This window comes from Labeo rohita, chromosome 3, assembly GCF_022985175.1.
Source record: "Labeo rohita strain BAU-BD-2019 chromosome 3, IGBB_LRoh.1.0, whole genome shotgun sequence".
NCBI classification, from domain to species: domain Eukaryota; kingdom Metazoa; phylum Chordata; class Actinopteri; order Cypriniformes; family Cyprinidae; genus Labeo; species Labeo rohita.
In genome coordinates, this window is record NC_066871.1 from 11,974,149 (window position 1) to 11,990,140 (window position 15,992).

A 15,992-nucleotide genomic window follows, 5' to 3' on the forward strand; every position below is an offset into this window, starting at 1 on the left:
TAACTTCATCAGAGAATATTTGCTTTCAATGTGACTTCATTTAAAAGTAGACATTTCAAGCTTTCTATATACTGTATATTTCTCATGTCTGTAAAGTAAGTATTCGCTGAGATTCAGGTTGTTTTATTTACGTGTCTGTGAAGAGAGGTTTTGAGACCGAGACAGCCGAGAGTGCATACTGTTTATTCTCTTTATTTTACAAAAGTACATTATTTTGTTGGTATTACAACTATACACAAATAAAAGTAGACCCTTTGCAGTTTCAAACGTTACCTTATTCATATCTGTGGGATGTTTTTCCATGTCCATGGTTTGAAGCGACCCCAATAACATGATATTTAGCCCCTGGAAGGTCTCACGTTGTCCCACAGCAACATTAAAATAGTGTTGATTAGTGTACAATGTTTTATTCATTTAACGTATTTAATATTGGGGGCATCCAAGATATATAACATATTTGAACATTCTTTTAAAAAGTAACACAATAGTTACTTTCTATGGTAATTAGTTATTTTTATGATGATGTAACTCAGTTACTATTTGTGAGAAGTAACTACTAACTATAACTAATTACTTTTTTGCCCGTGCTACTTATGACTGGTTTTGTGGTCAGGGTCACATATAAGAACTAAAATATAAAGGCAGCTATATATTTCCATGTATAAAGACAAATATTATATGTTATAAACCCTAGCACTCTGTTGCAGCCCCCTGGAGTTCCCCAGATCCCACTTTTACCATAGATACATGGTTTAACTTGTAAAAACATTCTTTCTTTTCAACACCGTTTAATAATGGTCTCTGAGGCAAACAGGGGCATGTGTACCTGTCCAGGTGAATCTGGGCGCGGTCCTACATAAGTTGCCCTTCCTTCCGGTCCTGAGGAGCTCACCGCCGAGACGTTGCTGAGACGCCGAGCCATTTCCATCTCCATCTCAATCTCGGCATCCATTTCCGCATCTTCTTTAGCCTCCTTATTGCTTTCCTCCAGGTGTTTCATCAGTACGGCCACCACCACGTTAACCAGCACAAACTGAGCCATTAGCACAAAGGTGACGAAGTAGATGGGGGAAACCAGGGGCAGATAGCTGAAGCAGTTAGGTTCACTTGGAAGGCACTCTCGCAGAGTGTCCTGCACATATGTAACACGTTAATGACTAAAATGTCACACACTCAATGCAATTAGAACAAGAACAAGAAAAGTCTTTCTGCACTGTATACCTTCATTATGCCATTCCAGTTGTCCCCCGTCGATACTCTGAATAGTGTTAAAAAGGCCATTCCAAAGTTTTCAAACGTAGCATGTCTGCTTAATCCTTCACATGGGTTGTTGTCAGTGCATTCTAGATGAAAATAAAGGTTTGACAACAGTCAAATACTTTTTTATACAGAAAAAGCATAGCTAGACTATCACTGAATGTGTTGCTAGAAGTGGAGATAACCTGACAGGGTCCCCCTGTATTACCATTAAAAGAGCAAATGAGCTGTTACCCCCAGACAAGTCTGACACAATAATTAGCATTGATTTTAAAGTTGAAGGCTAATGAAAGTAATTAGAGTGCTTGCCCTTTAAGAGAAAGCATAATCCTGTCATTCGTGTTCCAGCGGCTTCTCGCAGAGATATAAGTAGCATAGAAATGTCTGTTTGAGCCTAGTGGCTATCTTACAAGAGCTTGAAAGATCAACAGAGCTAATTTAGCTTCTTCTCCCATTATGACAGCACTGTATTCTAAGGAGAGCTCTAAAACTGTGAGAGAAACGTGCCTTTGGGGACCAAATTTGAGCATTTCTGACCCAAAAATGAGAGTGGCAGCTAAGGTAGAGCAAAGCCGCTAAAACTGCGAAATGGAGAGCTCAGTATGAACCGTGAGCAGGATTGCAGCACTGACCTAGTTTCCCAAAAAGCTCCACGCCAAGTGCCGCATAAATGAAGAAGAGGAGCATAAACAGCAAGCCTAGATTTCCCACCTAAAGAGAAGAAGCGCATTATCACAGTATGTTATTAAACAATCAATCATGGGGAGTAGCATTGTGTTACAGATACTTTATCTCCAACTTTTTCTTTGTCCTCCCCCGTGTCTTGCATATCTACACAAAAGCAACAGCAAATGCAATTGTGCAGTACATCTATATCTCTTTAAAGCAAAATCACACATACACAGCATACTGTATACACTACAAAAATGTTTTGTCAGGCAATGTTTTGTCTCTAATATACTGCACAGTATATATTAAAGCTAGTTTAGCTGTTACAAGACCTTTGTTCATCTTTGAAACACAAATTAAAGGAGAAGTCCACTTCCAGAACAACAATTTACATAAAATGTACTCACCCCCTTGTCATCCAAGATGTTTATGGCTTTCTTTCTTCAGTCATGAAGAAATTATGTTTTTTGAGGAAAACATTTCAGGGTTTTTCTCCATATAATGGACTGATATGGCGCCCCGAGTTTGAACTTCCAAAATGCAGTTTAAATGCTGCTTCAAACGATCCCACATGCGGTTGTAAATGATCCCAGCTGAGGAAGAAGGGTCTTATCTAGCGTAACGATCGGTTATTTTCATAAAAATAATACAATTAATATACTTTTTAATGTCAAACGTTTGTCTTGTCTTGCTCTCCCTGAACTCTGTGTATTCTGACTCAAGGAAGGGTATGTCAAAAAACTCTGATCGTATTTTCTCCCTCAACTTCAAAATCATCCTATGTCGCTTTTTTGTTAAAGGTGTTTGATCTTCTTTGCATGTTCACTTTGCAAAGACTGGGTTGGAACTTCTGCAGCGATGTAGGAGTGATTTTGAAATGATTTTTGAAGTTGAGGAAGAAAAGACCCTTCTTCCTCGGCTGGGATCGTTTACAACCACATTTGGGATCGTTTGAAGCAGCATTTAAACTGCATTTTGGAAGTGCAAACTTGGGGCACCATATCAGTCCATTATATGGAGAAAAATCCTAAAAAATGTTTTCCTCAAGAAACATAATTTCTTTACGACTGGATGACAAGGGAGTGAGCACATTTTCTATAAATTGTTGTTCTGGAAGTGGACTTCTCCTTCAAGATACTTCTGATGAAATCTGAGATCTTTCTGACCCTTCATATACAGACAACTACCACGTTCAAGTCCCACAAATAAGGACATGAAGGACATGAACGTGTCAGTTGCGTTGCTGTCTATGCAGGGTCAGAAAGCTCTTGGATTTCATCAAAAATACCTTAATTTGTGTTTTGAAGATGTCTTACGGGTTTGGAACGACATAAGGGTGAGTGATTAATTCGAGAATTTTTTGGGTGAACTATCGGTTAAAAAACCTTATTCTCTATCATACTGTATTTGTAGTTATACATGTATTTGGCTATGTTAAATAATATAACAAAAAGTAAACGTCAAAAATATTTGAAAAAGTTTTTAAGCTTAAGAAATGTATAAACATAATAATATATATATATATATATATATATATATATATATATATATATATATATATATTTATATATACAATCTAAAATAAAAATAATATAAACATTTTTATAAAAATAAATAAATATACACTACACTACAATTCAAAAGAGTTTTAATGTTTTTTAAAGAAGTCTCTTCTGCTCACCAAGCCTGCATTTATTTGATCCAAAATAGAGCAAAATCAGTAATACTGTGAAATATTTTTACTATTTAAAATAACTGCTTGAATATATTTTACAATGTAATTTATTCCTGTGATCAAATCAAAATTTTCAGCATCATTACTCCTGTCTTCAATGTCACATGATCCTTCAGAATATATTCTAATACACTGATTTGTTGAAGAAGAAACATTTTTTTTATAATTATCAATATTTTAAACAGTTAAGTACATTTTTTAGGATTCTTTGATGAATAGAAAGATCCAAAGATCAGCATTTATCTGAAATAAAAAGCTTTTGAAATAAAAAGCATGCTTTATTGATCAAAAGTGATGATAAAGACAGTTATAATGTAACAAAAAATTTCTATGTCAGATAAATGCTGCCCTACTCAGCTGTTAATAATAATAATAATAAATGAGCAGCAAATCAGAATATTAGAATGATTTCTTAAGGATCATGTGACTGGAGTAATGATGCTAAAAATTCAGCTTCAAAATCACAGGAATAAATTACATTTTAAAAAAGATTCAAATAGAAAACAGTTATTTTAAATAGTAAAAATATTTGAAATTTGTACTGTTTTTGCTGTACTTTGGACCAAATACAGGCTTAATGAGCAGAAGATACTTCTTTAAAAAACATTAAAAATCTTACTGTTCAAAAACTTTTGACTGGTAGTGCATATTTATTATTATTTTTATTATGAAATAAATACATCAATGAATGAATGACTGAAAACACACACAACATTAGTTACCTGTGGTAAAGCTTGCATAACTGTGTCTAGCAGGGATCTCATGCCTGTAGCCATCTTCAAAAGCTTCAACACTGTGGACAAAAGCACAAAGTGGCACAAATTAAATCCCAGGCTATTTAAACATGCAAATAACTTTTTGTTAACTAGCTTAAAAATTAAAGTACCTCTGGCTATTCTCAGCACCCTCATAATGCGGATGATGGTGGGGTTGATTGGCAACGCTGCATTCATCTTGATCTCCTCCAGGGTGATGCCCATGATAGAGAGCAGGACTATGGCTAGATCCAGCTGGTTCCATCTGCCAGCACATTACAAAATCATACAGTTAAAATACAGCATCCAGCAACGAGCGCCATTTAGCTAATCGGTTTCTGAACATTAGGCAAGCTGAGCAAACAAACCATACACAGATTTATGAGCATATTGCAAATAGAACAGCATACTGTTGATTGCACCTGTACATGTGCTAATGTGGGATTAATGATCAACAACAGGGATCATGACTCTGTTTAATTTAGCATGTTTCATTTAACTGAAACAAATGATTCATCCCAGTCCCTACGCATGACATGACATCAGACGCCACATATTAAAACATGACTTAATCACACTGTCACGCTTAATTACAAAAGTGTTTTACAATGTGTTCGAGAGGTTAGTGAAGTTGCCCTGTGATAATATTATAATTCATTCAAGGATTCAAATGCTTGATTACATCCTAACCAAACGCAATGGAAAAAGATTCAAGTGACAAGCAATCTGTTGCATGGCTACACAATGCAACAAAATCATTCAATCAATAACAGCCAATCAGAAGAGCATATGAGTTTTAACATTTATGTTTCCTTTATTTTCAAGATCCGAGGTAAATTATCTATGGTCGCTTTAAGTATTGTAATAAAGGGCACACAAAATGGTACTCAAATTAGACCCTTTTAACATTAACAAAGCACATAATCAGTACCTCTGATCATCTGTGTGTATTGTGCTAGCCAGTAGCCACAATGTCATAAATAAAAACAGAAACCATTTCTAAAACAGAATCTGCTGTCACTTATTGCATATCACCAGCATGTCTGATTAGGACATGGTCTTTTGTTAATTTCACTTATATTGCCAAAAGAACAAAAGTCTGAAGTTAAGCATAAGAGTAATTTAGCTTTACACAATCCTCCTTCTAATCTCTCACACCCTCTTTTATCCCTTAAGTAAACATATTTTTGATGTACGTTCTTCTTCTTTAATTAGTGCGCATTATCTTTTCTGTCTGATCTTAGTAATAGTCAGTCACGCTTTGATCTCATGTCTTTGTTGGCTTGAATAATCAATAATCAGTGCACACCATCTCCGAATGAAGATAAAATATATATTCTGCTGTACACAAAGCAGATGGGGTCTTTAATTAACTTTATCGGGTTAAGCTCTTGCCAATTACCGCATGACTACAGATATCTAAGAACACAAGTATATCCAATGCACAAAGAGAGTGTGAGATAAGGGACAAGGTCACTGAGGGGTTGGGGACCGACAAGACTCCCCACAGACCTTCTTAGAGAGACTTTAGTACCAGGATTAGAATTGCAATAAGAAGGCTTAGTTAAAAATAAATTGGTAATGAGAATGTAATGTATATAGCAAGTGTAATACCGTAATACCATCTAAAGTGCACACTAATAAACACTTGTGAATGTTGCTTGAAACCATAATTGTTTTGCAAGTGAATCTATAATCATTTTAGCACTTTATTTCATAATATCAATATAAAATGTACAATTCTTCAGTACAATAGGTTTGCATACATGCATCTATTGCTATTTGTTACCCTGGACCACAAAACCAGTCTTAAGTCACATGGGTATATTTGTAGCAATAGCCAAAAATACACTGTATGGGTCAAAATTATAGATTTTTTTTTTATGCAAAAAATCATTAGGATATAAAGTAAAGATCATGTTCTGTGAAGATATTTTGTAAATTTCGTACTGTAAATATATCACAACTTTATTTTTTTGTAATATGCATTGCTAAGAACTTCATTTGGACAACTTTAAAGGCGATTTTCTCAACTTTTTTTTTTTGCACCCTCAGATTACTGATTTTCAAATCAGTCAAATACTGTCCTATCCTAACAAACTATACATCAATGGATGTATGATTTTTTTACTTAGCTTTTAGATGATGTATAAATCTCTATTTCAAAAAATTGACCCTTGCGTGGTTTTGTGGTCCAGAGTCCCTGTACATTCACATTCGATATCTACAGAGCCACATCGGTCACAATACCTGTCTTTGAAGAATCTCCGAAAACCAAATGCCACAAGCTTCAGCAAAGCCTCAATTATGAAGACGATGGTAAAGACGTAGTTACAGTATTTCAGAGCCTCTTCAAGGTACTGTGTGAGATGAAAGAATAATTTCAGAAGTTTCAGTGCAGTACAATTTACAGTAAAGTAGTATTTTGATAATGTATTGGTATTTTAATTTAATAATGCATAAATGTCTTTGCATTATAAAAAAAATATCAAACTAGGGGCCAGATTCATGAAAAAAAAATTTAAGAAAAAAGATAACATTCTTAAGATGTTTTTGGAATAAAAATATTTTTTAACTTTATTCTTAAGTTAGAATATAGCACTTAGAGGGGACATCGGATACCCATTTTCCACAAGGTGGTATGATTCTTTAGGGTCTTCATGAAATGTCTACAACATATTTTGGTTTAAATTTTAATGGTTGAGTATAACAACACCCTTTTTACCTTGTTAAAAACAGCTCTGTTCACAGTGACATGTCTCTTTAAATGATAATGAGCTACTCTCTTTCATTTTTGGTGTATTCAGAGACACGTTACCATCAAAAACAAAACGAATCCACTAATCAGTAATCTGATATTGGGAGAAAATGAGGACTCAAAACAACTACAAAACACTGACATTGCTGTCGCTACAGCTGGTCGAGTACGGAGAAAATGGTGGACAGCGTACAACTGGATGAGGGCGGAAATATGCTAATATTGAACACAGTCGATCAGCAGTTGATGTCATACTTATTATTTTGATATTTGACACTAGGTTTTCTTGAGGATTAAAAAAGGGGTGAATACAAGAAACATTCTATATGTGAATTTTGCATCCGATGTCCCCTTTAAGAAGTTTTATTCTTAAGAATGTTTTTTGAAATTTGTGTCAGACAAATTAAGATTCAAAGTATTCATAGACTCACGTGAGGCTGATTGAAGTGCTCAATAGACATAGTGACCACATTGATGCCAATGATGCAGGTGATGAAGAGGTCCAGGTAGTGGTTGGTACACAGTGTGTGGATGTAGAGCCGGGCTGGAGAGTAATCTGCATAGTACGGTCTCTGCTGGGCCTCTGTTGATACAGTCATACAGACAGACAGCACAGAAGAGTCAGTGCAGGGTAAACACAGATAAACCAAACCACTGATGCAGAGGAAAAAGGCACTGGGTGTGAGGGGACGACTGCTGCAGAGAGGACCAGTACTTGTGATATTATTCGTTAAAAGTCCTCGCATGCAGCACTTGTGCCTTCATGGGTTTCAAGCATGCTGCTTTGGTGAACATGCTGTTGTAAACATGGCAGTATGTGGGAGAACATACGAAAAGACTTCTGTGAATCTAGCACAGGTTACGGGACATACTGAGTGTTTCTCAAGGAGAGCTTAGAGGTGACTGTTTATCGATTAGTTGTACTGTGTGTGATATATCAGACATGACAGCAACCATAAAATTGATTTGAGTTTGAATCCATCTTTCTGAGTCTGCCATAAAAGCATGTTTACAGGTAAATACCATATGCCAAGAGAGAAGCCTTTGAGCTAATGAATACCAGACAGAGATATTAAACATGCAGGTACAGCATAACCATTTAATGAAACATCTCTCCCTAGCAGATACCACATTTATGGCCACCTTGAAAGTCTTGTACAGTTGCACACAGAAACAGCCTGTTTTTCAGTATGATGGGATAATGACAGGCCCAGATGGAATCTGTTGATGTTTTGCAACATTTTCTGATCCGAATTTGGGGGAAATCTAACGAATTCTGCAGAATCTCTGTAATTTGAGTAAGAGCTGGAACCTTTATTAACAGATTAGTCCACATATTTCAAAAATGAGCTCAGGGGTAGAGCCTGTTATTTTTAATTTTGAGGAAAACCACCGAGTTTTCTGTGAGTGCAGATTCCACGTGGGTCTGAATAATGAACAGATCCACAGACTGGTGATGTGGATATATTGTATATAGAAATGTTTCTTCAACTTCAGGTACCTTCGTGTCCAAAGAGGTTTATGTTCTTTATGTCCCAACTACGATCATCTAAACAAATGTGAAATGAACAGTTGTGATGCTTATTGCGTAAAAATAGTTGATTGATTTTTGTTCATAATGATGTCCCCACTTATAGGGCTGGGTAGAAAATATACATTTCTTGATTTTAATTTCTAATTTTTACAAAACAATATTGATTCTTAAATCACAAGAACTGATTAGTGCAGCCTGTTTTCATTTTAGCATTCCTCCCACCTAATAAATCGGAATAAGCTTTGTGCTTTATTATGTTTGATATGAAACAAAGTCTCAGATTTCAAATTCGGTCCATTTTTTTTTTACAGTATTCAAACAATAAATGCAGTTTTGTGGAGTGACAGATCGCTATAGTGCCTAAGTTAAAAAAAAGTGGGAACCGTGAACGTTTCCTCCACTTTAATACCAGTTTCAGCGCGAAATAAACATGAATAAACACCCAAAAGAGTACAACTTATCGAAATCTGTATCCTGTCTCATGTAATCGCTCAGTGTTTCAACCGTGCAAAGATGTCAAAATAACAGCTTGTAAACAATGTCAACCAATGTCACATTTATTTTCTGAGGTATTATTTACCCCAGAAAAAAACAAATGTGGTGACCATAAATTTTTTAGTCAGCTAGAAAAACTCTAGAGGGGCGCTTTTGGCTAAATATGTGCACCATGTAACATATTCATTATAATTTTTTACTTTTCTTCAATGTTTAATTATGTTTGAATAAATTTATCAAGTTTTTATGACAGCCACCATTTAAATGTTGATATTTCAAAAAAATAGTTGAAGTAGAAATATAATTTTGGAACTATAATTTTATTATTATAAAAACTTAATTGAGTAATTTAAGCATTTGTGTACAAATCAGTTCATTTTAACTTTCAATATTAAAGTAATGTAATTCCATGCAAAAGTCAACCTTACCATGATAAAATACAATTTTTACCAAAGGTTTTTACTATACTGATAGTACAGATGTCAACATTTGGTGGTTTTTAAAGCATTTTTTTCCATTTTTAGTGCATGATTTTCCATAGTCTGGTAAGTGCTATTTTCAGGCTTGTCACATCCATAACATTACATATTACCCATAAATAGACACATCAAAATTAAAATTAAGTAACAATTATATGTTCTGTGAAGAGCCATTGCCTCTCTATTTGTTGGGTATTATTGTGTCTGGTTTGTGCATTTTAATTCGCAGATATCCTACAAAGTGTCCTTTTTTGTCACATCCATAATGCTTGATTATTTCCCTTTTTTAACATAGACAACTTGTGCATAGACTGGTATTTTTCTGATGTTTAGACTCTATCAACAAGGGTTTATTAAAATATAAACAGATGGTTTGGTATATTGGTAACACATACATTCTCTAAGCATTTATATGTCACATCCATAACGCAAAATGTCACATCCATAATGCTGGATTTGCCCTGTACCAACTGGCTCTCATGTATATTTTACAGCATTAGTCGAGAAAATTTGGCATGTACTGTACTGTACCTGATATATCCAAAATAATCTATATTGAAACAAACTGAATAGAAATCGAATGAAACCACAAGCTTGTGAATCAGAATTGAATCGAATCATGAAATTTGTTTCAAAACCCAGCCCTACTCACTTATGGTGTCCACCCACCAAATGTTTTTGTTAATTAAGGTAAATCTCAGTTGTAAGCATAATATGTTTCATCCCAATTTCGACTGATTATGCAAAAAGTGTAAACAGTTTTCATTGTGTATAGGATGCATAGTCTGAATAGGACTAAATAGGAGGATACAAAAATTGAGCAGTTCTCCTGTGATGTACAACAAATCTTTTCTACGAACCTATTTTCTTATAGTCCACCTGGCCACAGTTGAAGAAACACCTATCTATACAAGCTTTTACCTCTTTTTGTTCCCTGTCCAGCTAAAAGCACTCTGTGTTGAGGACTGTTTTGTGAGACGTCCTTCGAACTATCCCACATGGATGCATCGAGGGGCACTTTGAATAGATCCAGGAAAATAAAACTCAACTGCTATGGACTCAGCTATGAGTACTATAAGTCACAGTCGCATACACGATTAATCCCTTGACTGCAGTAAAGGCTGGAGGAGCCAAGTGTGACAAACGTAGATAAAACTGCCAGCTTTTATGCTAAAGATCATTTATCAGGAAGCTTTGCCCTGGCAGGCGTGGTGCCTAAACAAAGAACACACTTCTTCACATTTATTCGTTTAGTCAAGTAAAATCTAGGCTGGCATTCTTAGATTTCTCAATGCTTACAACCAGACAAACACTAATAGTGCCCTCAGTGCACCAAACTGATTTAGACAGACAGCCAGACCACAGGCAACTAACCATATTCAATCTCTCAACTGGATAATATGATGTAACTTTCCTTGATGTAATATTACATTTGTTTGAGTTCAGCACTCTAGAATTAATATCATCCACACTGACTCCTAACCAATCTTAAAAACTGTCGCGGAGTAACGGCCTCCTCTACATCATTGTTTCCCAGCATAGTGAGGACACCAAAATGCCTTTTGATTTCTTACTACATCTTTGGAGGCATGACTACTAGGGTTTTCAATCGATTAAAATTGTAAATTTGCAGATTAATTAAATGCATTTAGTGATATTTGTTTAGAAAATCCCCAAATGATGATAAATCAGAGACATGACAGGATTGTGGCAGAGGATTGAAGTCTTGAATATAAAAAGTGGTTTTAGAAGCCAGTATATTGTTAATTTAATTTCAGTGTCACTGATCATAAGCCTATCACGGTCCATAGCAATCCATTTTGCAGACTGTATCCATCTGATATATGCTATTGTTCAAAAGTTTGGGGTTGGTAAGACTTTATACTTTTATTCACCAAGGATGCATTAAAGTGAAAAATGGAACAGTAAAAACATTTTTTACAAAAGATTTCTATTTCAAATGAATGCTGTTTTTTTGTTTAACTTTGTATTCACCAAAAAATCAGGAGAAAATAATTTATCATGGTTTCCACAAAAATATTCAACAACACAACTGTCAACATTGATAATAATAAAATTTTTCCTAAGCAGCAAATCAGCTTATTAGAATGATTTCTGAAGGATCATGTGACACTGAAGACTTATGAACAATAGTGTAAACATCTAAACTCTTGGTCTAAATACACATGCAGACTGACATTTTTGGCCATTGCTCTGCATATCATGCCATGATCACAACATATTAAAAGCAACTTTTCAAGTTTAAAAGTCTTTGAAAACGGGGTCATTCAGCTCAAAATGAGGTCCCCAGCTCACATTTAGGATTTTGTTGTTATTTTTTCATATTTTTTCATATAGTAATGAATACCAGAATACCATTACAGAATACCATTATTGTGTAGAAGGGCTGATAGCGTTGTATCCTTGCTGCATTTTACTTTTAAAGGCCCTCGATGTTTCAATCCTAGAAATATGGAGATCTTAATGTGGCTCCATGAGTTAACTGGACAATTGTACACATTCTTACTGGTCAAAAACCACTTTGCATACAGCAGATATTTTTTTCCTTTAAAACCTACCAATCTCTGTGTAAAAATAAAATAATGATGCTGCCAGCTTTCTAAAGTCATTTTAACACCACTGTAAAATGTTGAGAAAATCGCTTTTAAATTTATCCAAATGAAGTTCTTAGCAATGCATATCAAGTTTTGATAAATTTATGGTAGATACTTAATATCCTAATGATATTGGCATAAAAGAAAAATTGGTAATTTTGTCCAATAAAATGTATTGTTGACAATTGCTACAAATATACCCATGCTACTTATGACTGGATTTGTGGTCCAGGGTCACATATGTTTCTCTTTCTACAGAAAAAAACTATTAACAAAATCAAAAATTTGACCCAGGGAAGTTGCCGAAATTTGGTTGATTTGACACGGAATTACCTATTTTTATATGTGAGAATGGGCAAACTGCTTGCTGCCTGTTATCTGTAGGTGTTGTTTGACGAGGTATGTTGATACTTGCTCGATTAGTATGACAGTGACCACTTAACTAAAAGAACAGTCCTAATGAGTACTAGTTCAACTTATATTAAAGATCAGTTCATTTCCAGGACAAAAATGTACAGATAATGTATACACCCCGTTGTCATCCAAGATGTTCATGCCTTTCTTTCTTCAGTCGCAAAGAAATTATGTTTTTTGAGGAAAACATTTCAGGAATGTTCTCCATATAGTGGACTTCAATGGTGCCTGCGAGTTTGAACTTCCAAAATGCAATTTAAAAGCAGCTTCAAAGGGCTCTATACGATCCCAACCGAGGAATAAGTGTCTTATCTAGCAAAACGATCAGTCATTTTCTAAAAAAAAATAAAAATTTACATACTTTTTAACCTCAGATGCTCATCTGGTCTAGGTCTGCCACGCGCATGCGTATTGTGTGCAATCCAGGTCAATAGAGTTAGGGTAGGTCAGAAAAATCCCATCTCATTTTCTCCTCCAACTTTAAAATTGTCCTACATCACTGCAGAAGTGCCGACCCAGTGTTTACAAAGTGAACGTGCAAAGAAGGTCAAACACCCTTTACAAAAAAAGGTAAAACAACGATATAGGATGACTTTGAAGTTGGAGGAGAAAATGAGATGGAGGTTTTCCAACCTACCCTAACTGTATTGAGTACGCATGTGCATCGCAGAGCTAGACAAGATGAGCATCTGAGGTTAAAAAGTATATACATTTTTAATTTTTTTAGAAGATGACTGATCATTTCGCTAGATAAGACTCGCCTGGGATCGTTTGAAGCTGCATTTAAACTGCATTTTGGACGTTCAAACTCATGGACACCATTAAAGTCCACTATATGGAGATAATTCCTGAAATGTTTTCCTCAAAAACCATAATTTCTTTACGAAAGACAAAAGAAAGGCATGAACATCTTGGATGACAATGGGGTGAGTACATTATGTGTAAATTTTTGCTCTAGAAGTGAACTAATCCTTTAACTAACTAACCACACTATATACAGTACTCATAGCAGGATGCTCTGCTGCTTTGGCCGTAATGCTGACCCCATATGTACTGTGCAAACTTCCCCTGTTGGCTTGTCATGCAGCATTTTGAGTTGCGGGCATCTCATGCAGGAACATGCTGCAGTCCATCACAATCCAAAGCTGACATCAGATCAGTGCCAAACTGTGCATGGTTTTTGAATATCCTCAGCCTTTTGACTGCTTCTGTCTTTTTAAAAGAAATCTTTCTCTAGCTTTCTCTCTCAGGCTCTGGAAGCAGGCAGTGCTCAGAAAAACAGACTACCGACCAGACCCGCAATTCTCCTTACTCCTGCGCTTTTTCTCCAGCAGCCTCTGCCTCTTCTCCTCGCGCAGGCGCGCCTCCTCTTCCTCCTGGTCCTGACGACACTTGTGGAAGTTCTCCACCACCACTCCCACAAACATGTTCAGCACAAAGAAGCTGACGATCAGCAGGAAAGAGATGAAGTAGAGGAGCATCCAGGGGTTGTGATTGCGCTCAGGCTGTCGGTGTGAAGGACAGGAAGATAGAGGACACATCCATCATATGACAAATTAGGAAAGTCATGTGATTTTATGTATACTTGAACATCAGCAGGCAGAAAACACAAACCTGCATGTCCACCCCGACAGCGTCCAACCCGTCATACATTATGTTGACCCATCCGTCCTTACAGGAAAGCACGAACAGCGACATGAGAGCCTGCAGAAGAGAGACACGTGCAGGCAAAACCATCACTCATTCAGTGCAGTTCCAGGGCTCATAATGACAATCTGGGAATCATTTCAACCATATTACAGCGGAAAACGTTTTCTGGAAGTCCTATAAAAATGAAAGGCACATGACCTCACTTTTTCACACTTTAAAGCCTATTGCTTTATTATGCTTCAATGTGGGGCTGAGCGATAAAATGATAACAATAATAATTTTCCTTAATAAAACAATAACAGTTTGATAAATGTTCGATGTAATTTGTTTGTGCCAAAAGTGTAATGAAACAGTGTTACTTGTTTGAACCTTGCCACACGGACTGTTTATCCTCTTGACTCTAAATTCAACATTTACTCACTGATGAGCATTAAATAGTGCTGTGAGATCCAGTGTGAAGTGCTGGAATTTAGCGAAGAACACAAATGACTCTGTGATTTAAACTAGTTTAAAGCCAGATGAAACAGCGCTGACAAACAGGAGAAACACTGTGCATAACGATACAGTCAGAAGGCTTTTCAATCTACAAATCGCTAAATCATTTACCATGGATTTACCGTAGTAACATTAACTGCACCATGGTATTGTGGCAGAAATGTAGGATAATCACATCAGATTTTATTAGATTATTAATGCAGACATGTGTTAAATGTATTTACAGAACTTTTGAACAGAATGAAGATGTGTACATTTTTCTTATTTTGCCTAAATATCATATTTTTTATTTGTCATTTAGTACTGCCCTTCAGCTACAGAAGATACTTACATGTTTCCCAGAAGACAAAATAAGTTAAATTTACCCTGATCTTTAAATTTAAAAAGATTTCACCCCCCCCGCTCTTAATGCATCGTGTTTCCTTCTGAAGGATCAGTGAGCATTTGACCCTTCTATAATAGTCCCTCAGTGTTGTTCTCAGTGTTCAAATATACAAAAAAGCTAAAAAAGCAAGGAATTTGTGTGACCTGAAGGATTTTTCTGAAGAACAACGGGCAGTTTAACTGTTCAGGACAAACGAGGGATTCATGAACAACTATCACTAAACATAAAAACTCTGCTGTATATCATTCAGGTAACAACACAGTCAAGGGTATGTAAACTTTTGAACAGGGTTTTTTTTTTATAAATTCAACTATTATTTTATTTTGTGGACTATATTTAAACGTATTTTGTGAAATATCTTATTCAGGCAGGACTAAATAAAAAATAACATGCATTTTGTATGATCCCTCTTATTTTGGTAAAATAATTAACATTGCAAATTCTGCAAGGTGTATGTAAACTTTTGACCTCAACTGTAAATTTACACCTGTGTCCTTACTCAAGCTACTACTACCGTCAACTCAAGCTACTATCAAATGTGCATTTCTAAGAGACAAAGCCTGCACTGCAAACTGTGCTGAAGATATGTTTGAAAATTCGTCAACACAAACCTGTTTCATGATTTGAAACAATATCACTCATTAGAACTTGCAGAAGCTAAGAAATTAGCTTTTATATTAAGATACTTACTTTAAGAAAAAAGACTGGAAAAGTGTTTGTCATGTTCTGACCATAAAGAGTATTTTAAAAC

At 35.6% G+C, this 15,992-nt stretch overlaps 1 protein-coding gene across 3 annotated transcripts in view; it reads right to left on the minus strand.

Annotated features, from left to right (window-relative positions):
* The window catches only part of cacna1ha (calcium channel, voltage-dependent, T type, alpha 1H subunit a), a 67,129-nt gene that overhangs the window by 4,200 nt on the left and 46,937 nt on the right, over positions 1–15,992 (minus strand). For 2 of the 3 annotated variants that reach the window (XM_051103418.1, XM_051103411.1), the window contains exons 22-30: positions 14,326–14,415; positions 14,003–14,216; positions 7,606–7,757; positions 6,667–6,776; positions 4,548–4,681; positions 4,384–4,454; positions 1,890–1,968; positions 1,222–1,343; positions 827–1,132 (exon numbers count right to left, since the gene is read on the minus strand). In XM_051103418.1, the coding sequence (XP_050959375.1) occupies positions 827–1,132; positions 1,222–1,343; positions 1,890–1,968; positions 4,384–4,454; positions 4,548–4,681; positions 6,667–6,776; positions 7,606–7,757; positions 14,003–14,216; positions 14,326–14,415 (1,278 nt within the window). The remainder of the gene's footprint in view (positions 1–826; positions 1,133–1,221; positions 1,344–1,889; positions 1,969–4,383; positions 4,455–4,547; positions 4,682–6,666; positions 6,777–7,605; positions 7,758–14,002; positions 14,217–14,325; positions 14,416–15,992) is intronic. The other variant, XM_051103404.1, reaches the window with a different exon arrangement.